The sequence below is a fragment of the Cimex lectularius genome, unplaced genomic scaffold (assembly GCF_000648675.2).
Source record: "Cimex lectularius strain Harlan isolate CLEC.00 unplaced genomic scaffold, Clec_2.1 scaffold186, whole genome shotgun sequence".
Classification (NCBI taxonomy): domain Eukaryota; kingdom Metazoa; phylum Arthropoda; class Insecta; order Hemiptera; family Cimicidae; genus Cimex; species Cimex lectularius.
In genome coordinates this window covers 178,401-201,776 of record NW_019392979.1, presented here as the reverse complement: position 1 = coordinate 201,776, position 23,376 = coordinate 178,401, and the positions used below count along the sequence as shown (strand labels likewise).

General features: G+C 34.5%; 1 protein-coding gene and 1 long non-coding RNA gene across 2 annotated transcripts in view; one reads left to right on the top strand and one right to left on the bottom strand.

The window, feature by feature from the left end:
• The window catches only part of LOC106665246, a 255,348-nt gene extending 236,572 nt beyond the window's left edge, over nucleotides 1–18,776 (top strand). Inside the window, exon 4 of the long non-coding RNA XR_001340287.2 lies at nucleotides 18,318–18,776. This is a non-coding gene — a long non-coding RNA (uncharacterized LOC106665246). The remainder of the gene's footprint in view (nucleotides 1–18,317) is intronic.
• On the bottom strand, nucleotides 3,539–14,818 carry LOC106665309 (larval cuticle protein LCP-22-like). Its single transcript, XM_014391639.2, has 4 exons — nucleotides 14,597–14,818; nucleotides 10,383–10,696; nucleotides 3,871–4,126; nucleotides 3,539–3,757 (listed from the first exon to the last, which is right to left on the bottom strand). Exons 1-4 carry the CDS (start codon nucleotides 14,606–14,608, stop codon nucleotides 3,650–3,652), a joined length of 690 nt encoding a protein of 229 aa, XP_014247125.1. The 5' UTR covers nucleotides 14,609–14,818; the 3' UTR covers nucleotides 3,539–3,649.
• Nucleotides 18,777–23,376: the final 4,600 nt, after the last annotated feature.

Here is a 23,376-nt window from a genome sequence, read left to right as displayed (position 1 = left end):
AATAAAGGACCTAAATGAGAACTCTGGTCTTCTCCAGATTGCTTCAATAATTTTAGACATAAAATTTTTAATTTTTACTTGAAGCTGTTTACCTTACAAATAACTATGAAACCACAACAATTTGGATTAATGGAAGCCCAGAACATTTAATTTCACTAAAAGTTAATTAAAAATGACACAATCAAATGCCTTACTGATGTCTATGTAAATCACATCAACTTGTTTATTGGGGGAAAAAGCATTTAGTATAAAATTTTCAAACAGCAAGAGTTAGGTCGAAAACAAAGTTGTTCGGGTATTTTAAATTAATTATAGAAAGGGGTAATGATACTGATGGCAGACTGATGACAAATGGGGTAATAATTAGTAACTTCAGATGGATAGCCAGTTTTAGAAATGGTTTAATGTAACTAAGTTTCCATTTGTCTGTAAAAATACCAGAATTCAAAGATATGTTAAAAATAAAATATAAAGGGAACGCCAATGTCCCAGCCTTATTAAAAAGCACAGGAGACCGATACAACTAGTTGGCTTCAAATTATCATGTTATCTGTATCATAATATATAATGTATTACCATGTTGTTTATTTATAAATAAACAACTAAACAAATGGTCAAACCATTTGCTATAAGATGTGTATCCTTGAAAGCAAGTAATGTATCATCCATTCATGGTACCCATGAATCTGATAAAGATAAATCCATACAGTTTCCCCAGTTAATTAATATCCCTTATCAATAGCTATTTAAATAATAGACAATTTTTCATCAACATTTCCAACAGTCTCGATAACCTGCAAAGCTACAGCCAGGGTGTCACAAGGTTCAGTTCTTGGCCCCACATTATTTAACATCTCTATTAATAATGTCAGCAAGTTAATGTTGCAAGCACGTTTACAATATCACAGCTTATCCATGTTCTCATTTAGAATCAATATCATCGCCAATCATATTTCAATAGCCATACACAAATGTTTTAAATATTTCAGCAAATGGAAAATTTAAACAACATTGGCAAAACTCAGACAATATTAATCACTGAAAGGAGGCCTAAGTGTCATGAAATGTAAATGTTGAGCATTTTCAATCACAATGGAAAAGATCCATAAAATATTTAATGATGCAGCTGGGCTCTAAGATGTCTTAAGCTCAACTGTTGGAGCACTTTACAAATTATTCCCGTTACTAAATAAAAAATCTGGCTTAAATGTTATACAAAAAGTCATCTTTGCTCCTCTATACATACTTTGCCCATTTGGTCAAACACATGTAAAATTAATTATGACAAACTTCATATAAGAATGGTACCTGCATTTCACAGGTGGTGCATCTGCACTTCGCCCTTAGTATGTCAAGCATATCCACATGCATTTACTGGGTAACAGAAAAATTTTGTAAAGTCATGTGAGGACAGCTCATCAGCACATAATTGAAATTGTTAATTATAGCTCGCTCAATTATATAAAATGTAAACATAAGAGAATGAAGCATATCATATTATAATTTAATCTGTTAGGTAAGTGTTTTTCCTTTTCTCCATAAGTTTCTCCAAGTTGTTTTTTCTCGATATTACTTGAATAAAAATAATGTAAGGTTAATTAATGTTAGATTATATACAGGCGAGAGTCTGAAATCTCTCGTTAATTTGGTTCATTTGTTTATATAAGGTAAATAAACTTTTTTTATTATTATTTAATTAATTATACAATCTATCTATCTTGGCTGAGATAAAATTCGATTCAAACCCACGACCTTTGGCTCAATATGCTGCGCTATAACACATGAGCTATCATGACTGATCCACTTGGACACTAACTCCTCTTCTCAACTTACAATCTTTTAAATTTTTACTCTTTGCCATATTATATGTGCGCTAAAACTAAAAATGACCACAACCCTAATCTACAAAACTATATAGAGTAAAGGCTGGTTGATCGCATAAAAGATACTGTAAAATTAAAAATGTAATTACATCTTTATAATTGACTATTTTTGTTGCTGCCCTGTAGGTATTTTTTATAACAAGATAGTTGTTAGTGCAATACAACATTTTTATTAGCTGACAATTAATTAAGGTTTTTAGTTGAGATGAAAAAAGTTAATGGTACGAGAGGGATTCGAACCCACGACCTTCGGCTAGATACGCCGCTGCTCTACCACTTGAGCTGTCGTAACCTCGATCCACTCGAACATCAACTCCCCATTTCAACCCCACCTTATGAGTTTTCCCTCCTTTTGCCATTTTTCAAATGTTGTGTAATCGGTCATGGGTTCGAATCCCTCTCGTGCCATTAACTTTTTTCATTTCAACTAAAAACCTTAATTAATTGTCATGTATTAATTGGTCAAGTGGACCACGAAAGTAGTGAATTAATTTTTATTAGCTTTCAGTACTTATAATTTTTCATAAAACTAACCATGAACCTTTTACATACCTAGGTTATATTTGGAGAAAAGTAAACATTGATCAGAAAACAACCTTAGGTTCTTTCTATTAAGAGCCAGAAAATGCTAAGAGCAAGGAATGGAACTGAGGGACATTAACAGAAAAAATACCATACCCTTTTGCCATAAACATTATGGCCATTTCAGACCTCAACCACAATAAACCATTTCCTTTAGTTTTGCGGTTGGGGGCCCCCTTTATCCTTGGCACTCCTATCCAGCATCCCAAGATTCAGAGTTTTTATTTGAGATTAGCCATCTAGCACTTACTACTTCTGATATGTAGTCCTGCATCACTCTATTCTTCTGTGTTCTACCAGGCAAGCTTCAATGTGTTCTTGGCTTGTCAGTTAATAATTTAATAAATGAAATTTTATTTAAAAAAGTACAGCTTATTCAATTTGCAGCATTAATTAGACATCTCTGGTCCGTCTGCCAGAGAAAAGGTGTTGATTATGATGAACTGGCACAGTCAAATATGCTCAAGTTGTTTAAGTTATGATGTGACAATGTTTAATTAGCATATTGATCCTAAGTGTGAGCAGTAAAGAACACTGTGACTGGGTTGTCCGAGAAGCTCCTGTGAGTTAAGGGCACGACTAAATGATGGCCCCTAAGAGAAAACTATCTGAAACGAAATGAAAGGATCGTGTTAACTTGGTTGAGGATTGGCCATACCCGTCTGACACATGGACATCTGCTTCTGGGTCAAAACCCGCGCAGGTGTCCCGCTTGTAGAGAAAGGTTGCTCAGTATGTCTCTTCTTGTCGAGGAGTGCCGTGCCTTGGCCCCCTACAGGGAGCGAGTAGGCATGAACCCTGACATAAGAATGGTACTCGGGTGAGCAAGTCATATGTTGATCCCCTATTCCGCTTTTTAAGAGAAACTGGGGTATTTATTTGATTGTTGCAAGTGGGTGCCCCATCGGCCATAACAGTGCAGTGCGAGGGGGCTGAAATGACTTTATTGTTGGAAGCCCCCGAGGGGAAAAAAATTAGCATATTGAGTTAATATGCCAGCAAAAATAGGAAAGATAAGAATGAACGTAAAATAAAAGTTGCTGGTTTTAGTTAAACAAAAACTTTTTATTTTTTAAAATTATAAAATCAGATTAGCATGCAAAATAAATTGATGGAACATATATAAACCTGGCGAATTTGTAATCAATTTGCCTAGGTTTTTACAAATGATGAAGAATCAGTCTTTAATTATTGTACTCAGGCCTGTAGGAGCCATCGTCATCACGAGATTCTGGATAGTTGGCCGATTCTTGCTGAGTGTTGTGGGCGTGTTTCTCACTCGCTTCCTTTTCCTGTGGACAAATTGTGAAAAAATTAGCTGTGCTTGCTGGATTAATTTTTCTATTAATCCAAAATGTATTTGAATAGAAGACCATATTAAAATAGATTAATATTGATCACTGACCGCCTGTAGTCTGATAGATTCGAAAATTATGTCCAGTCCTTTTTGAACTTCTGCTGGAACTGGAGGTGGTGTCGGTAAGTGGTCGCCTTCTGGCCTGAAACCTCCTTCATCAGCGGTGTACCGCACGGTGATGACCCTTCCGTCTGGATCTGTGTAAGAATAAGACCCATACTGGACGAGCCCTTCGACTCCTTCCACACCAAGGTTTTTGACAAATCCAGTCTCCTCAGCAACAATACTGTTGCCAGTTTCATAACTGAAAATTAATCAATATTATATAAAATTAATAGATAAAAAGTGGATTTTTGATTATGATTTGCTAATAAGGCACTTCACTACTAGTGCAACTGCACTTAATTCATTTATACACTTATTTAGGAATGTGAAGCATTCATGCAGATTGGACCAAAAAAACAAATAAGCACACCCAAAACTTTCACGAATAAAAAATTATAGAAAAAGTTTTAAGTTAACAACCCAACAGGTAAGAAATGACCATTGTTCATCTGCCTCAGGTAATGTTGATCAATGTGATACAGCTTTAGCCCAATAGTACAGCCTTTTATGTGGCAATGGCATCTAGGACTGCCGAAAGGTGGATGTAACTTCGCCCAACATTTTCGACTTTAGAACTGAATCGCAACATGAATCTTGGTGTAGACACGGTTGCGGAGCAGTCTGACCTGAGTCCGAACATTAAACCTACTCAGAGTAGATTTCGAGTCGCAACATAATTCAAACCAAGATTCCCAGTGTGTTCTAGTTGTAAAGGAATTCGTATTTGAGGATAAACATGGTTTCAGAAACCACTTGTAGTTCTCAAAAATGAACAGGGTTATTTATAATTTATTCGTTCTATTATTTTAATTAAATTCTTGTTAGTTCTTAAATATTCTTGTTAGTTGGATAAAACAAAATAGAAAATACAAACCAAAAACAAAAAATGTAAATCCCTTTTTTAATTACGGATTTACTTATGAATAGTAAACATGAAGATTATTCATTTTGTAAACAAACACCTTTTCTCGTCAGTCCAGTTGTATTCTCTTTAATCGTGGCAAGACTTCATCTTGAACCAGAAGTTCGCAATATTGTAGTCATAACGAGTCATCGAGGTCACCCGCAAGGGGGTATCAAAGAGGCAGTTGGCATTTTTCGGAAATGGTGTCCCGGGCTTCAGCTTGATTCCGAGAGACTGGAAGTGCCAATAGGAGGTCTGATAGTGGACACAGTGCATTAAGACGAAGTACAAGATGTTTTGGCAAGGCTTTTATTGACTCAAACGATTCGTAATCGTTTGTGGGAAGTTGGCCTCACTTCGTATGCCCCTTTGAGGCTGACAGCAACTGCCCGCCATCATCAACTCAGGTTGGAACTATGGTGCATCGAGCGCCTAGAAGAGAACACCAGTTGGAATGCTATCATGTTTACTGATGAGTCGCGTTTCTACAGTGAAAGCAGGCGCCGAAGGATCAGTTTGTAGTGGTGCAATGGTCTTGGCTGGGATTTTCAATGGAGGAAGAACTGGACTCCATAGTTGAAGGCAACATCACCGCAGTCCGTTATATTCTAGAAATTGTCGAGGACTACATCCCACAAACCAGGGATCTCATTATCAGGGATTTTCGATTTTTGGATGACAATACCAGACCTCATAGAAGCAGAGTTGTTCATCAAAGTTTAGAAAATCTGGGAATTTCCCATTTGCTCCTTCCTCCATTGTCTCAGACTTCAACCCGATTGACAACATGTGGGGGATGCGTTGCAAAAAGGCTTTTCGATCACCATTTGCAGCCAGTTGACCTGTAACAACTTAGTGCAGCGTTGCAACATCTATGGAGTTAAATTCCTTGTGAAATTAGTGACAACATTATTAACAGTAAATTCACTAGTTTCGTGGTCCGCTTGACCAATTAATATCATACAATTAATTAAGGTTTTTAGTTGAGATAAAAAAGTCAATGGCACGAGCGGGATTCGAACCCACGATCTTCGGCTTGATACGCCGCTGCTCTACCACTTGNATTATGGAATTACAACCTTTTATTTTTTCAAAATCTTTTAATTAAATATTCCTTCAGTAAAAACATAATAATTTGTAATAAATTTTAATCAATTTATAATAAAAAGGTAGAGAATTGGCAATACCCCTATTATTATTTGAGCAGTTTATGTGAATCAAAAAACTGGTCTGCGGGTTATCGCTTGTCCTCCATTCCGAATTAATGTTCAGACTTAACCTCTATAACAAAGGAATCAATGATCAACTACTCAAAGTTATCAAAAATTACTTCCACGAAAGATATGCAACAACAGAAATTAATAACGAAGAATTGTTCAAAAGAGTGAACCTAGGATGCCCCCAGGGCTCCATCCTAGGACCACTTCTATGGATAATAGCCTTTGATGGAATATTGGAGGAAATGCAAACCTACCAAATAAGTGCAACTGCATTCATGGATGACTTGGCCCTAGTCGTTGATGGGAACAGCGTAAGGGTAATAAACGAAAGATGCGAAGAAGCTATAAAGATAGTCCATAATTGGTGCCAACAACAAAAGCTCCAAGTATCAGAGGAAAAAACCAAAGTTCAATTCTTAAAAGGAAAAGTAGCACCCTCGAATAACCCAAAAATTAGCTTCAACGGGAAGACAATAAAAGTAGAAAAAAACGTAACATACTTAGGAGTAGTGATCAGTAACAGTTTCAACCCTAGCATCCATATTGAGAACATCCGGAAAAAAATAGAAGGAAAACAAAATTACCTGGCTAACTTAGCAAAAGCTACTTGGGGGCTAAAATTTGAAAGCACAAAATATTATATAAAGTCGTAAACCTTTCAATACTGTGTTATGCAGCACCAGCTTGGGCTACAAAATTAAATAAAACCCAAGTCAATAAATTATTAACCATACAAAGAGGTGCACTAAAATGGCTATGTAAAGGGTATCGAACTACGTCAACAGACGCACTTCAAGTTATAACAGGGCAGATACCAATTGACTTAGAACTCCTTAAAAGAATAGAGATTCACAAATTAAGAAAAANTGTGATAAATAAAAAAATAAAATAAAAGCAAACGCTGTAAGAGGTTTACACCGAAAAACAGCAAAAACACAAATAACAAAATCAAAGAAGTTTATGTGAATCAAAAAACTGGTCTGCGGGTTATCGCTTGTCCTCCATTCCGAATTAATTTAACCAGTTCCTTTTAGATTTTACCTTCGGCTTTTCTAATTTTGAAAAGGTCGTATCGCGGAGAAATAAAGAAACGGGTGAGACCCCAGGTGTTAAATTTGACGGATGACTGCTGGCATAAGGCCTAAGAGGCTAAGAGGTTAGTCGTAGTTGCGACATTCTGCGATTTTCCCGTCAGCCGCCTTGGGTCCTGAACTCTCCCGAGTAGGTCAGAGATTTCGATGCGTTTTTGATTTGATACTCGTCGAGATGTGTTTGCGTTACGCAGTTGCGCAAACGAAGCCGGAGGAGTGGCAAGCTCATCATTCCCACCCCTGAATGAACTTACATCATGGCGTTATGCAACGAGGGTATTTTTTCCGTTTTTGACCTCCCATTTGCTTCGACGATTGTATAAAAAGTTAGACAATAAGTTAAAACGATCGCATTTTGAACTTTTCACATATACGTGTATTCTGCTGTAGCTTAAACTCGAAAAAATCTAAAATAAAAAACTTCTTAAAATAAAGCTTTTTTAAAGAACAAATCGCAAAATTTTTATTTCAATTATAAAACGAAATAAGTAAGCAAAAATAAATAAGAGTAAAATGAAATATAGAAAGAGAAGATATGTTTAAAAAACAGTCCTGGGTGGCCTATACATTGTTGAACATTTATCAATACTTTTGATCATCCCTGATCACCCTGGTCCTTGTATTAAAAGCAAAAATTGAAATAGAATTTTGAGCAGAAACAAAAACATATCAACACTCGTAAAATAGTTACAGATTTATTTCACTAATAAGACAGTGTCGTAAATTCAATTTTCCTTTCTTTTTTTTTCCTTCCAACTTTATGATCGTGAAGGTAGGAAATTATGCAAGAAAATAGTCGGTCATAACATTCTACAACAGAACTTTGAAGCCATTTCTAATGATTATCAAATAAAAATATTTATTATATTATAAAAAATTATGGAATCTTTTAAATTCACTCTATCCCTGAATTTTTATGTAAAATTATAATAATAAAGCTGACATCAAACAGATGAACATTGTGAAAAAATAATCATTTCATACGAACCACTAACTGTCCTGTGATTCCTAACTTTATAGGCAATATATCGATTCTTCCTATTTGATAATAAAATTATATAATAAATTTGCCACGAATGATCTAATTTAAATTGCGGAGTATAGAAAGATTATTTAAAATCACAAACCGCTTCAAAATCTTTAATACCGCTTTACAAAAAAATAGAAACCAGTTGTTGTTCGTCTGTCAGTAGTTTCATAAATCCAGATGATTTATATGTATAATTTTTATGTAAAGTGTAGTTGAGAGGAAAAATTAGTGGCGCGAGGGGACTCGAACCCACGACCTTTCCGACCCAATACGCCGCTTCTCGAAGCACTTGTCACATGACTGGTCCTCCGAGACACCAACTCATCGTCTCAACCTTCAACTTTTTTCCAAATTATTAAAAATCTCAAACCACACTTTGCACAAAAATTACAAATCATTTTAAATAATCACTTTGGTAAACTATGACCAATTAAAAACATATAGATTTCTGATAATTTTAAAGTTTTGGAAATTCGCAGATACCTCACTGGCCAAAATACCTAATCCTTGCTGGTGTACCTCAGGGTAATGTTCTGGCCCCCACACATTTGACCTCCCACCCCATCATCAAATCCATTATCAAAATTATAAATCATTTTAAATAATCACTTTGGTAAACTATGACCAATTAAAAACATATAGATTTCTGATAATTTTAAAGTTTTGGAAATTCGCAGATACCTCAATGGCCAAAATACCTAATCCTTGCTGGTGTACCTCAGGGTAATGTTCTGATCCCCACGCATTTGACCTCCCACCCCATCATCAAATCACCCTAATCTTCGAGACGATAGCGATCCTCCCAAGTAACTCTGATCCAGTTATTTCGACTCTAAACTTTTCATAACATCTCACCCTACTGGAGTCTCCGTGTGAAAAGGAGGAATAAAATTCAACCCAGAAAAATCAACCCCTTCACTCTCCGAATAAAAATCCCTGCTTCAGTTTATTTCAAACCATACATGCAATTGGTGGGCATAATTGACCTATTAATTATTGAAATTAATTATACTTTTAACCGAGGTTCATCGGTTCGAATCCCGTTCGTGGCACTAGTTTTTTCATCACAACTAAGATATTAGATTAAAAGTATAATTAATTAAAATAATTTATTTCGAATTTTGACCAAACACATGAACACAGTTTGCTTGTAGTTTCACTATATCTGAAAAACAGATCATTCAAAAAGAACAACTGTGTTGGGTAGCCTAACTTTCCAGAAAAGACAATATATCGACTTTTCCTATAATAAAACTTCAGTGTATGGCTTAATTTAAATAATTTGGAGCGTTGAGTTATTTTTTTAAATTCACAAACTACTTAAAAACGTCCATATCACTCTACAAAATAAATTAGAAAACATTGAATGCTAGTGTGACGCTTTTTTAAACATTTGTCAGTAGTTTTTTGTTTCTTATACCCTTGAACTTATATTTTTGGGAAAATTAATTATTTGCTTATTAATCGCCGTATGTTTTTGAAAATTATGTGGAGTATGGGCAGGTTTTTTACATCTCAAAAGTCTCCAAGCACCTCTTTACATTCTACAACAAAATCGTCTAAAATTTTGAGTAGGTACAACACTCCTGTCAATCTTGGATTAGTAATATGGCCGCAACGGTTTAGGCGGTGACACGGCGCTCATTACTGTAAGGTAAAAGTCCCGGGTTCGAATCCAGCGGCCCTGCATTCGAGCCCGACATACAAATGTTTTTTGTTTTTTTTTCAAAAACCGGCACCCCGAGGGTTGATGTAACCTCTGCTGTTGCTGAACATTTGTCTCATTCCTGACTGAATTCGTCATGTGGCTATAGATGCTTTTGGAGATATTGCCGTTATTTGGGACCTAAATTTCTAAACGAAAACGTTCTATAATAGTTCTGTTCTATCTGTTGGCACATCTGCTGTTGCACCTATGTTTTTTGTCGGTTTTGGTAAGTACAAATGAAGCTATTTGCCTTCAGGTTGACCGAAAATCAAAAATGACAAAAAAAAGTGTATCTGCAACGTAAGCCGTGATGTTCGATTGAGAACAGATGAACCATATCTGCCAATGTTTAACCAAAGAAGTCAATTTAATCGTACCTACTTTACCACACACTCAATATTATTTGGCAACGCAATTAATTGAAACTAAACACCATCATTAACATCACCATCAAAAATTGTATCCCGTATTCCGGATTTATTATAAAAATTAATTTATTCACCTAGATTTGTAGCTTCCGTCGAGTGATTGCTGTTTGTTTAGCCTGATGATTGGTATAGGCGTGACGGCTACTCTCGGTTCCGGGAGGTGAGCCGGTACTGGAGTGCTGTCGTGTTGATAATTCCGGTTTTGGTTTTCGTAATTTTGGAAGCCCTGGTTGTAGCCGGTTTGGAAATTGTTCTGGTACCTCGGTCTGTCTTCCGCCTGCTCCTGGTCCTTGTACTCCTGGTTCTGGTATACCGCCGGACGGGAATCTTGTCTTTTCTGGGCCTGCTGCTGGCCGTACGCACAAGCGCACAACAGCAGGGTGAGAGCCTGATAATATATATTAAAAAATTAATTATATTACGAGTTGTTGGTTTTCTAGTTGGAGCAAGCCTTAAAGGGTAGAAAAAGATAGAGACAGAGATAGGGAGAAGCGAAAAAGAGAGAGCGGACTTCAGAAATAAATAAATAAAGAGAGAGAGAGAGAGAGGGAGAGAGGAGAGAGAGACAACAAGAGAGATTCAACAAGAGTGTGTGATTGAAAGTGAGGAAGAGAAAAAGAGAATAAGAGAGAGATAGGAGAGAGAGAGAGAGAGAGAGAGAAAGAGAGAGAGACAGACAGACAGACAGACAGAGATAGAGACAGATAGACAGAGAAGGAGATATTAAGTGAAAGAGAAAGAGGAAGAAAGAATAAAGAGGGTGAAACGGATGAAAAGCGAAGGAGAGAGATAGTCAGAGAGAGAGAGAGAAAAAAGAGAGAGAGAGAGACAACAAGAGGGATTCAAAAAGAGTGTGTGATTGAAAGTGAGGAAGAGAAAAAGAGAATGAGAGAGAGAGTGAAAGTGAGAGTGAGGGGAAGCGTAACCGAGTGAGAGAGAATGAATAATTAACGTCGTGTTTACATTAGCAAAATTTGGTATAATTTGACCTCTTACATCCAACGGCTCTTAGAGCGCGATGGTTTGAGCGAAAAAAAGGATAACAAGAAATGAAAATGAAGGAGTCTAATATAGCGATTTACAATGAGTTAAGGTGACGAAAGAGGGATAGATAGATAGATTAATAGTTAGATGAATAGATAAATAAATAGATAGACAAGTAGATGTATATATATAGAGGGTGAGAGGGAGGGAGACCCAAAATGTAAGCTTTAAAAATTAATATAATTTATGAGAACGTATGTAAGAAAGGATATGAAATACAAGAGACAGAACATTAAAATCTAATCTTGTCAATATTTACGGTAGTATAAACATTAAAAAATACGTGTGTGGCGATTAGTGACCGTTAAGCGATAATTATTCAGAAATCGTGAGATGCGGTCTGGTGTGATGTAGGTTTCAGAAAAACATCTTCTTTATCGTGCCAACGTTTCGATCTTTATTGAGATCATCTTCAGAGCTCAAAGTGTTTGTCTTCGATAAAGAAAATGTTTTTCTGAAACCTACATAACACCAGACCGCATCTCACGATTTCTGAATAATTAGTTTCGATCTTTATTGAGATCATCTTCAGGGCTCAAAGTGTTTGTCTTCGATAAAGAAAATGTTTTTCTGAAACCTACATAACACCAGAACTCATCTCACGATTTCTGAATAATTAAATGAAATGAAAAAAAAGGTTTCACATTTGCATCATACGGACCATCAAATTGAGGTAAAATGTCAGTAGGCTAATCCATTTTCAAAAACCGATCTGTGCTTTGGGCCATAGGTCAAAGTTACATCTTGTGCACTCCGGCAGGTGAAAGTTACCTTCGATTTTGTTGAATATAACAACGAGAACGGCTCTCATACATTCCAAAGGCTGATTTAATAATGCAATGAAAACTCGTGTAATGTTACGCCATTCGCTATGTGAATTTATTAATTGTTCAGTCGGTATTAATATAAAGTCGATGGAAGCAAAGAAAATAAAGTGATTGGCATAAACGAAGAGCTCTTTGTTGTTTATAAAAGCAATTTGTTTTAATAATCCTATGATATTAGCACGACGATTATTACGACCATAATTGATTTAGCATTATTTTATGAGTTAAAAAAAGGGAGACTCACTACTCAAGTGATGCTGTTTTGAAGAAGATACATAAAGTAAAACAAGTATAAAAATATTCTATTATGCTATAAAAAGTTCATGTTTATAGAGGTTACTAGGAATATTTTGTATATGAATTTACTTTAGAGAGAGAAATAGTGAGAGGGGGAGCGAGAGAGAAAGAGAGAGAAAATAAGGAAGTTTTAAAACATTAAATAATTTATAAGATACATGGGGTAATAAAACATTGATGTTTTAGATTAGAGTTTTGAAAGATAGGTCTGCATTATTACTTCCAATACTACTCACTATTTAAGTGACTGAAGTTTTATGTTTAAGTTCCAATTTGAACTTGTGAACTTTGCTTGTTGACATTTTCCAGTTGGATTAATGTTAATCCTTTAATGCCAAGGGTGTAATGCAAACGTCAGTGAAAGTACAAACAGACTATAATTATTTCTTCAACGTTTTAGTCATCACAGCAGATTGGAAAAGATTTATTTTAAATTTTGTCCTATTTGTTTTTAATTGTGAAAAGAATCATATTATTTGTGTAATTATTTTTCAGTGAAAATAGGCTTTGTTGAATAGTTTGATTGAGACAAAACAGCGAGGAAATGCTGGCCACGAGGATGGTTTTGTATATTTTTTTTCCTTTTAACTTGCGAGTTAATATTTCCAACAATTTAAGTACAATAAATAAAAAGGAAAATCTTAAAACAAAATTAAATTAAACAAGAATTTCATCAGATCATGAAAATGTTAAAACCTCACGATAGAAAAATGATATAACAAGATAGTTTTCTAAAAATACTGATCAGCGATTTTTAAGATTATATATTATATTATTATTAATTCAGAAACATCACCCGACTAATAATTTAACTTTTTTTTTTTTCAACCGAGATTATTCTTTTGTACTATTACATATTCATTTTGAAATATAGAACAGAAAAATTTCAATCACACAAATATTATGTAATGTATCTTATTATACAAAATTAGGAGCAAAATAATTAAGCTGAGATCTTAATTAAAATTGACGATGGGAAACATTTCAAAGTTATTTTCGGTAATCCTACAGCGTTTATGGCTCAAAAAAATATTTGCACCTAAAGACAGCATCAGCAAAGGAGACAGGGGCGTCGGTGGCCGCAACGGTTGACACGGTGCTCATCACTGTAAGGTAAAGGTCCCGGGTTCGAATCCAGCGGCCCTGCATTCGAACCCGACATACTTACAAATGGTTTTTTTTTTTTTCAAAATGAAAACTAATAACTTGAATGTCAATTCCCTATATAACAACTTTATTGTTTCCATTTAAGAATTAATTAATTTTCCCAATATCAGTCAATTTGGAATTTCAATCAAGGGTATTTTTTTAATATCTTTTGTAATATAATTTCTGCATCCCCTGGGATTTCCGTTTTGCGTTGAGAGGAAAAATCCAGTCTGATATTTTAGAAGAAGTTCTTACGTTCGGAATTTTTCGGTTTACTAAGTTGAAAATACGAAAGAGGTCCGACACTAAGTATTTTTGGGTTTCAACTGGCTTCTATTTCCAAAACCCGTCTACGTCAGAAAAACTAATTTTTCAAGAAAGGCAAAAAAAAATTGCACCAAAAGTTTTGAAAATGGAGCCACAAATAATATCGGTATCGGTTTGTATCGGTGGTAAGTTCGTTCCTGGATTAAGGGAAAAATTATTTCAATATTCTTGAAATATGCAAAAATATGGAGAGTACAGTTTGAACCACCGTACCATGAAAGATGCGGATAAATATCTGTTTACCATGGTCGTAAATTTAGCAAAAGGAACATGCAATTGCATGCAAATTCGGGCTCTACTCATAACTAACTACATGAATGTGAGTACAATTTATTATGGGTATAAAGATCATTGGATTATTTTTAGTTCTTTAGTAAATACGAAACTTAATAATTATTTTGATTATAATAAGTACAACAGATACCAAAGAAAATAATTGGTAAACGAATGTCTTTTTTGGAAAGAAGATTGATTTCTTTCAAGTCTGAGATTCGATAGTTCTTCGTAATTCTTTTGAATAACATTGAATTTTCTGTGCAGAGAAATTAAACGAGACAATATATAAGAAAGTAAAAGGTAGATGATATAGTTGTGTAGTTTTAGTTTTGAATAATTTGACAGGTTTGCCGGTTTTCTGTACTTACAATGGTCCGCATGATGTGTCTTGGCTGCACTGCAACAGAGGAACGACCCTCCCCACTTTATATACGACCTTCCCGTACCAGAGCTCATCCTTTCTTTTCACTTTCTACATCATCCTATCACCCCTCTCATCGCATCGTTTGATCTGCAGAAAAACTAGAAAACTCCGTAGAAAAAAAAGTATTTCACCAACTAGTGATAAAGTTTTTCATCTGATCAATCGAACCAAATGGCAGATAATAAATAACCTTTTAAAAACTTGAACCGGTGCATTGCCAGGGATCAGGATAGGTAGTGAACCTAGCAGAGCCATCTCTATATTTAAAAAATTGAAATATTTCAAGAAGAACCAAGTTTAAACAAATAAACTTCAATTTCAAACCTTACTTTATTCGACAATCATCTCGAAAATGTATTGCACAATGCGTATTTTTTCCAAAGGTTCAATTCAAACATAAAAACATTGTTGCACAATAGTGCACATACATAAGCTTACATAAATATCCAAAAGGCGACTTTAATAATACCAACATGCACATCCAAACATCAAACAGGAATTTCAATAAATGCATTAATAAAAATTACATATTTTTATTTAACCAAATGTACGTGTTAAATATGAGCATTCATAATCTAAACATGCACACACATATGCACTTTTTTAAAAATAAATGTTTGTATACGGACATTCGTACAAAACTTGTATTGTGTAAATATGTAAAAACAAAGAAATTCGTTGTATCAAAAAAAGTGACCATTCATCCAAATCCGCTAGTTTTTCGCTTAGAAGAACCTAGGTCATTCTTTTGTTAGCTCGAAAGATTGAAACGTACACAACACATACGTGACCCGACTGAATCCAAATAATTTATTTATTAGCTTTGTTCATATTTTTGTAGGGATAAAAATAACGCTAGTTTCTATAATCATGTTTTCTTTCGTAATTCTTAATGATATAAAGAATTGACTTCTATAAAGGAAGTCCGAAGTCATCGAATGTACTCTCCTATATGCCGTGGTGGTAATCAGTTTTGCAGGGGTACAAATAACACTAGTTTATAAATTCATGCTTTCTTTCGAGTACTAGCTGTTGGTGTCTAGTACCAAGCAGTATACAGACCTAGTGACCTATGCAGGTCCGACCTGTTTCACCGACTCGCAGACCCACAACTATCATAAACTATAAATAGTTTTGTATCGTATTTATGTATCATTATGTAATGTAATAAACAGGTTGCTTAATATTGTGGACTCTAGTTGAGTGAATATGGCAATGTTTCTATGCTGGTGATATTGTACACATGTATTTTGTGTCTATTCCGTTGTTGACAACCTGAGGTACAAATGACTTTTAAAAACATAAGATTCAGTAACAAATCAAGACTTTTCAAATGGCTGCGAGTTGAAAGATATACGTGAAAAACCAGTGAAAGAAGTAAAAACATACAGGAGACCGACGAAGTCCTCTGCTGTTTTTCCCCCCTTTAAACTTTCCACATTATTTTTATTATTCTAACGAGATATTATTATTTAGATTATTTGGGGATCGTGAGGTGCGCTCTGGTGTGACGTAGGCTTTAGAAAAACATTTTCTTTATCGTACTACGTTTCGATCTTTATTGACATCATCTTCAGGGCTCAAAGTGTTTGTTTTCCGTGTAAATGTGTCATTCTTGTCTGCCGTGTTGAGGGTGACAATTTACATCAAATATATTACACGACATTTGAAAAATGGCAAAAAGGAGGGAAAATTCAAAAGGTGGGGTCCATGTCAACTCCAGCTTTCCGTGGCTATTTCATTGTCCCCGAGAATCAAATAGATAACACGGCATTTGAAACATGGCAAAAAGGAGGGAAAATTTTAAAAAGGTGGGGTTGAGATGGGCAGTTAGTGTCCGAGTGGATAGAGGTCACGGTAGCTCAAGTGGTAGAGCAGCGGCGTATACAGCCTAAGATCGTGGGTTCGAATCCCGCTCATGACACTGACTTTTTTATCTCAACTAAAAACCTTAATTAGTTAAATTTTAAGTTACACGTTGATTCTTTGGTTATGCGGGCAAGAAAATTACTTTATAAATCATATGTATTAAGAAAGTTCGTAAATTTCAAATTGTTAAAATCATTTTGTTAAGCCTTAGTTTAGTCTATAATTTGTTATGGTATTGTTTCATGAGGTGGAACCAATAATTGTTATTTAAATCCATTAATTATAACTCAAAATTCTCTGTTGACAATTATCCTTTGTAAACATTTCGGATTCAATACCAATAAACTATATTTTTCAGGTTCGAAAATTTATACATTTTTTTTTAAATGTTCTTGTTTGTATATCTTTAAAAATAACATTTTTGCTGAATATCAAACAAGACAAAAAGTAATTATTAATATTTTTATATCCAAAATAAACACTAATTTTTACTTTAATTTTCACTAAAGGTTGTTTTTAGGTTTCTATACAATTATAAAATTAATGTTAACAAATTTAATTCGCATTACGATTTCAAAAAATTTATTATTTTCAAATTTTTAAATTTATAATTTGAACTTTCTTTGTGGTATATTTAACAGCATTCGGCAATTATTGCATTATTTACTTTTTATTTTATCCTTATTTGATTGTATTGCATTTTGTTTTATTTTTGCTTTTCTCACTTATTATTTTTATTTTTTCTTTGATTTATTTTGTCTTGAACACCTTCTAAGCTCATATGATATAATTTTTAACAATTTTGTCCACTGACATAACTCCTGCCACCTGTTACAAGCACTGCTTTTAAGTGAAAAGCGAAAATATTCAGATTGGCTAAATGTCTTAATTATTTCACTATTTTATCCTTAATTTTTAATTATTTATCCAATTTTTATGTTTTAACTTTAAGTATTACTGTACTTCTCGCAAATAAAATTTTTATTATTATCTAGCTATACAAATTGTAAATGTTTTTTAAGGGCAATGATAAAGCTATTATGGCAAGAACGTATTATACAGGGTGTCCTCGTCCTAACTACAGCTTCACTTCTCAATAAAAAAATGTTCAAAAGTCTAAATCTGAATGGAATTCGAGATTTCACTTTTCAGGTTACTACAGCCTTTCAAAACGTTTTGCTATAAAGTCCCCTGTGCCTCATAAAATCTCCAAATTTGATTACATCATTGAAAAGAGCATTAAAACACCTATGAAATTTGCCTGTTGATTAAGATATAAATTCGGTCGGTTTACAGCATCGTAAATGAAGGCCAAAAACAATACTTAGTGTAAACAAATTTTTTTCTAACTTTAATTAATGTTAATGACATTGGGTTATATCAAAAAGGCAAACTCAACTAAAATTTATTTTTAACTTAAAAATAATGGTAAATTATAGTTTTAATCTCAACCAAGAGCTTAGATAAAAAGTATAATTAATTAAAATAATTTATAGGTCAATTTACTATTAGGAGTACTAAATACATATATCTTTATAAAAATAATAGTAAAGTTTCTTTTTCTATATCTGATTTAATATCTTTGCAATATCTTATGTTTTTGTAATACAATTTCAAATGGCTTTCGTAATTTTTCTTAATATCTAATGGAGTGGATCTTCTTCTAATGAAACTGTAAGTGACCATCGAAAAACCAAAAATACATTTTTCAACTTTTTTAAGAAATTGAAAAAAATTGTAATTATAGCAATGTTTGAAATAAGGGCTTAAAAAATACTTTTTTAATTTTTTTCTAGGTTCTGTACTTTTTGAGAAAACTGCGGGGTGGAATAGGACGACGAAGACACGTTTATCCATCACACCTTCGACACGCATGGTCCTTTTGTTTCCACACGTTCTGTTCGTCGGCCCGGGCTTCCTTTCTGCAAACATCGAGATCTTTTTGTAATTTTGGCCGTGACGGCCTTGTTATAACGAGGGGGATCGCTTTCATCGAGATAAATCCTAAGACAAAAGCCGTTCATCCCTCGTTAAACGATAACGTCCTAAGTCTATTTCTCAATGGCGTGAAATTTAACGCAGCTGTCGGAGTTTTGATTGTATTCTTAATCCGTTTTTTCCACGTCGACTTTCAGTTATACTTTCAAGTATTAACTTATTTGTTTCAAAATTGTATTTGTATTTTTTCCTTAAGTTTTCAATGTCAATCCGATGTTCTATACTGCATTGCATTCTCCAGGCATTTTGATGGCACTTGTTTCCATTCATATTTATGTTTTTGTAATTTATTTTATTATAGTTCTCAAAGACAAATATATTTTTTTTTCAAACTTCTGCTCTATTTCGTTTTTTGTTTTTATTTGCCCACGATTTGTGGATAAATGAACACGGTAAATAAAAAACAGGCCTGTTTGACTACATTTCTCATCATCTAATACTACCAAGTTGATACCTTTCGATCTGTTGATTAAATTTTGAACTTCATGAGGAAAATGGTAATACAGAAGACTACTAAGAGAGAAGAAATTGGCTGTGTTCTATTTACTTAAAACTATTTCCTTTGAAAGCCATGAGTAGTCCCAAATTTTTTATAAATATAGAATTTGAAAAATGTAAAATGCATTTAAAAAATAGTAAAATTCAGACATTCTGCTTCCGAACTTAATTGCAAAAGAGATTGTTGTAATTATCTTCTGGATATGTATTACTAGCGAGAATTTTTTTTTTAACGAGGGTTCGCAACAGCAGCGGTCTATAAACCCTCAGGGTGCCGGTGTTTTTGAAGAATCTCATTTGTAAGTATGTCGGGTTCGAATGCAGGGCCGCTGGATTCGAACCCGGGACCTTTACCTTACAGTGATGAGCGCCGTGTAAACGACTAAACCTTGCGGCCACCGACGCCCCCCCCCTCCCACTGAGTGTATATTGTTAAACTTAATACACGATATAGTATTATACAGTAAGATAAAAATAGTGAGTTTAGAGTTTCATTAAGACTTTTTTTTATATAAATATAATAGCAATGTCAGGGCGGAGAGTTAATTTTTTAGTGGAATATACATGCTATCAGTGATTCGTTATTTACATTCCAATATTTCGGTTATTACAGAAAATCAGTTTATCGAATCGCTTAAATATGATTTTCGATATTAGATATGCACTGTGCATTTTCCTTTTGCTGAGTTTTTGTTTTCAACGTATAATTGGCCGTTTATGAGCCTATGTGGGCGATCGTCATACTGAAATGTGGGACGAGCACAGTCTTCTTTAGTAAATATCACGTCTCTTAATTCAAAAATAATGTATCATGAGGCTCAAACACACACACACACACACACACAGAAGCAGATACTACGAATTCCAAGAACCTCCACTTGTAAGTTCCCATATTAGAATGCAGGATGTAAAAGTGTGTTTACAAAAAGTAGTAATAATTATACAGAAGGAAAGTTGCAGAGAGGGAGAAAGAGAGAGAGAGAGTGAGAGTGAGAGAGGCTGAGAGACGACAGACAGAGAGAGACAGAGTGAGAGAGAGGGAGGGAGGGAGAGAAAGAGAGAGAGTGAGAGAGAGATGAGAGGAAAAAGTTATTGAAAATAAGTAAAAGAGAGAATAAGTAATGAGAGATTGGAGAATCTAGAAAGGTGAGGATTAAGAGAAAAAGGGAAAGGTGTGAAGAGAAAAATAAGGTATCTACATATTACTCAATAGCAATAGAATACTATTTCAACTATTTACATCTTCCTGACTTGCAAGTTCTGTAATCTGTAAAAAAACATCTTTTCCCTTATTATTCTTTATTTTCTATGCCTGTACAGACCCTATTTAGGGACATTTATTTCTTAATTTTTCATATTCTAAAACAATTATTAATTTTTATAAAGTGTCCTGTCAGACTTTTCAGATCATGCTTATCAAAATAGGGTCTTCGCTAGAGCAATGTTCGGTTTTCTTTTACCAAAGGTTCTATTAGGCTCGAGTACAGGTTTTAAAAAAGATTGCCTAAAATTGCAAAATATTATTTTTTAATTACAACTCTTTCGTCTTCCTCAGTGAAGGCGTTAATGGTCTAGAAAGATAATTTGATATAAGTTCACATATCTATGTTCATATGTATATTAAGAATTAGTATTTAACATATGAACAATTTATCTTTCAAGCGCAATGTGTTACATAGCCGACCTTTCTCACCAGAAATACATTATATTATCAGACAGCCAATGTGCGATGGCAAAGCTTAAGATCTAAAGGATCAGAAACCCCTTCGTCCACATTCTGTACGAAATACTATCTAAATTGTTCCATGTTCAACAGAAGCAAAAGTTAATCCACGATGAATGGCTATGGTCTCACTGTGGCATTAAATTTAATGAAAAAGTGGATTCCCTCGCTAAAAGAGCAATCAATCAGTGTAAAACTTGTTCAAAATCTCATTTACCGATGTTTTCTAAACAATTAAAAAAGAAGTCGGGAAACTTGGTTGGACAGGTACCTTAGTTCGAGCTTTTTTAGTTTTTTAAACAAATGGAGCCAATTATCCGTAATGTGACTTGGTTCCATAAAGAACAAATCGGTAGGTCCACATGCAAAACTACCNTTTTTAAATTTTTTTTTTAAATAAACAAACTACGAGATATTAGCATTCAAATATTTGAAAAAATGTTTCTTATTGAAGGAATATTTAATTGAGGGATTTTGAAAAATAACAAAATAAAAAGTTCTAATCCCATAATTTTGTTTATTGGACACAATAATTTTTTTATACAATTAATACCGTGTATAATGTCCTCTGTCAGCTAAAAACTCTGTGCATTAGGCGTACTGTTAATAAGGTTGTCACTAATTTCACAAGGAATTTCACTCCATAGATGTTGCAACGCTGCACTCAGTTGTTGCAGGTCACAGGCTGCGGATGATGATCGAAAAGCCTTCTCTGCAATGCATCCCACATCTGGTCAATGGGATTGAGGTCTGGAGCAATGGGGGAAGGGACAGATGGGAAATTTCCAAGTTTCGTAAACATTGATGAACAACTCTGCCTCGATGTTTTGCATGTCATCCAGAAATCGAAAATCCGTGCTAATGAGATCCCTAGTTTGAGGGAAGTATTCCTCGATAATTCCTTGGGCTTATGATGGACTTCGGTGAGGTTGTCTTCAACAATATGGAATCCAGATCGACCTCCAGTGTAAATCCCAGCCCAGACACGACCTCCTCTAAACTGCACTGAAGGGAGCACGAACTGGGGCATTGTAAACATCCCCTGTTTTCGGTACTCTTCTGCGCCTGCCATACAGACAGAAACTCGACTTATCAGTAAACCTAACAGCATTCCAGCTAGTGTTTTCTTCTAGGCGTTTGGTACACCATATTCTCCGAGTTGCTAGTGGCTGCAGGTCGTTTCAAAGGGGCTTACGATTACGAATCATTTGTTGATTAAGGCCTTGCCAAAGCATCATGTACCTAATTCATTTAGGAGGAGGCGCATATTGAATAATTAACACGTTTTTAAAATACTAACTTATGAGAGGGTACATATAGCTAAATAATTATTCAATAGGCACTTATATAAACTTTTATATTGAAGATAATCAACGGGAGTATTTCTGATATGAGGAAAAACATCAAAGAAAAAATAAAGACGTTATGTAATTTTCGGCACGACTCTATAAATTAACGTAAAGTTCGTGTAACACTTTCTAAATCGTACAATTTCTTATCCGTCTAAGAATGATGGAAGTCTCATTTTTAAGAAAACATTTTTGCGTAAAATCTTCACAGAATTCTACATTGGGTAGTTTTTTTCATTTCGATGTATTGAAAAGTTTTAGGTCTAAAAATAAAAAGTAGTTATGACGGAGTGTGTATATCAATTCAATATAAAATTTAGGTCTTGTGTTAGAATATTAGAAAAGGAAAGAGGGGAATATAGGAAATGAACAGGCTGTTTTAACAGATGACAAATCATTATCTTATGGGGCCGAGTGATGATTTATTACATAAAGTTCGATTTGTATTCCGACCGGTGTTGCCCAACTGCTTAATTTCCTATTTTGAATTTAAGTCACGACATTAGCATGTATCGGATCCTATTCAAAGAGTGAAAGAAAAGAGGCCTGAGTCATATGGTTCGAGTGTCTTCCGTATCTCTCTGCTTCCTGAGTTGTAAAGTAGGTCGTCTACTGCAGTATCCTCCGATACGGGGAAATGTAATCTTCACCGCTGACGGGTTCCTTTGATTTGTCGTCTACTTACGTAAATTGTCGCCGGTTATTGTTCTTTTCCTGGGGTGCCGGTCCATTACCATTGAATGCAATCTCCTCCCCGTTAGGAGGAAAGCATTTGCGCTCGTTGTGCACGCCAAAAGACAAAGAGACGTTTCTCAATCGGGATATTAGCTGGTGACAGCGTACGCCTACATCAGAAACACTGTCAGTACATTAAGGTTAATCTCAAAGCACACCCTCATTTTCGCACACTTTGAAACATAAAACATTAACAGTTCATTATGTTGTTTGTTTCATAAAATAGATCAAGGGCCTAACATAGCTATTTCTGAGCTATCAAATACACATTACGACATAAAGTTTCTAATATTTTGATCGACTTACTTTTATATACTTAATAAGTTAATTCTAATTGACATAACTGTTTAATGTATGGTGTTTAGTGACTGTTAGTCAATGATTTATTCGGAGATCGTGAGATGCGGTCTGGTGTGACGGAGGTCTTAGAAAAACGTTTTCTTTATCGTGCCAACGTTTCGATCTTTATTGAGATCATCTTCAGGGCCTGATACTGAGATTTATAAACATTGTTTAAATTGTACAAATACGTGTAGGATGTGAAAAAATGAA

Bases quoted from the DNA above. Each gene is read 5' to 3' on its own strand.
- LOC106665309 (XM_014391639.2), bottom strand. The intron at 4,127-10,382 runs GTGAATAAATTA...ATTAATTTTCAG, and splicing joins GACGGAAGCTACAAATCTAG to TTATGAAACTGGCAACAGTA. The intron at 3,758-3,870 runs GTCAGTGATCAA...ATTTGTCCACAG, and splicing joins AATCTATCAGACTACAGGCG to GAAAAGGAAGCGAGTGAGAA.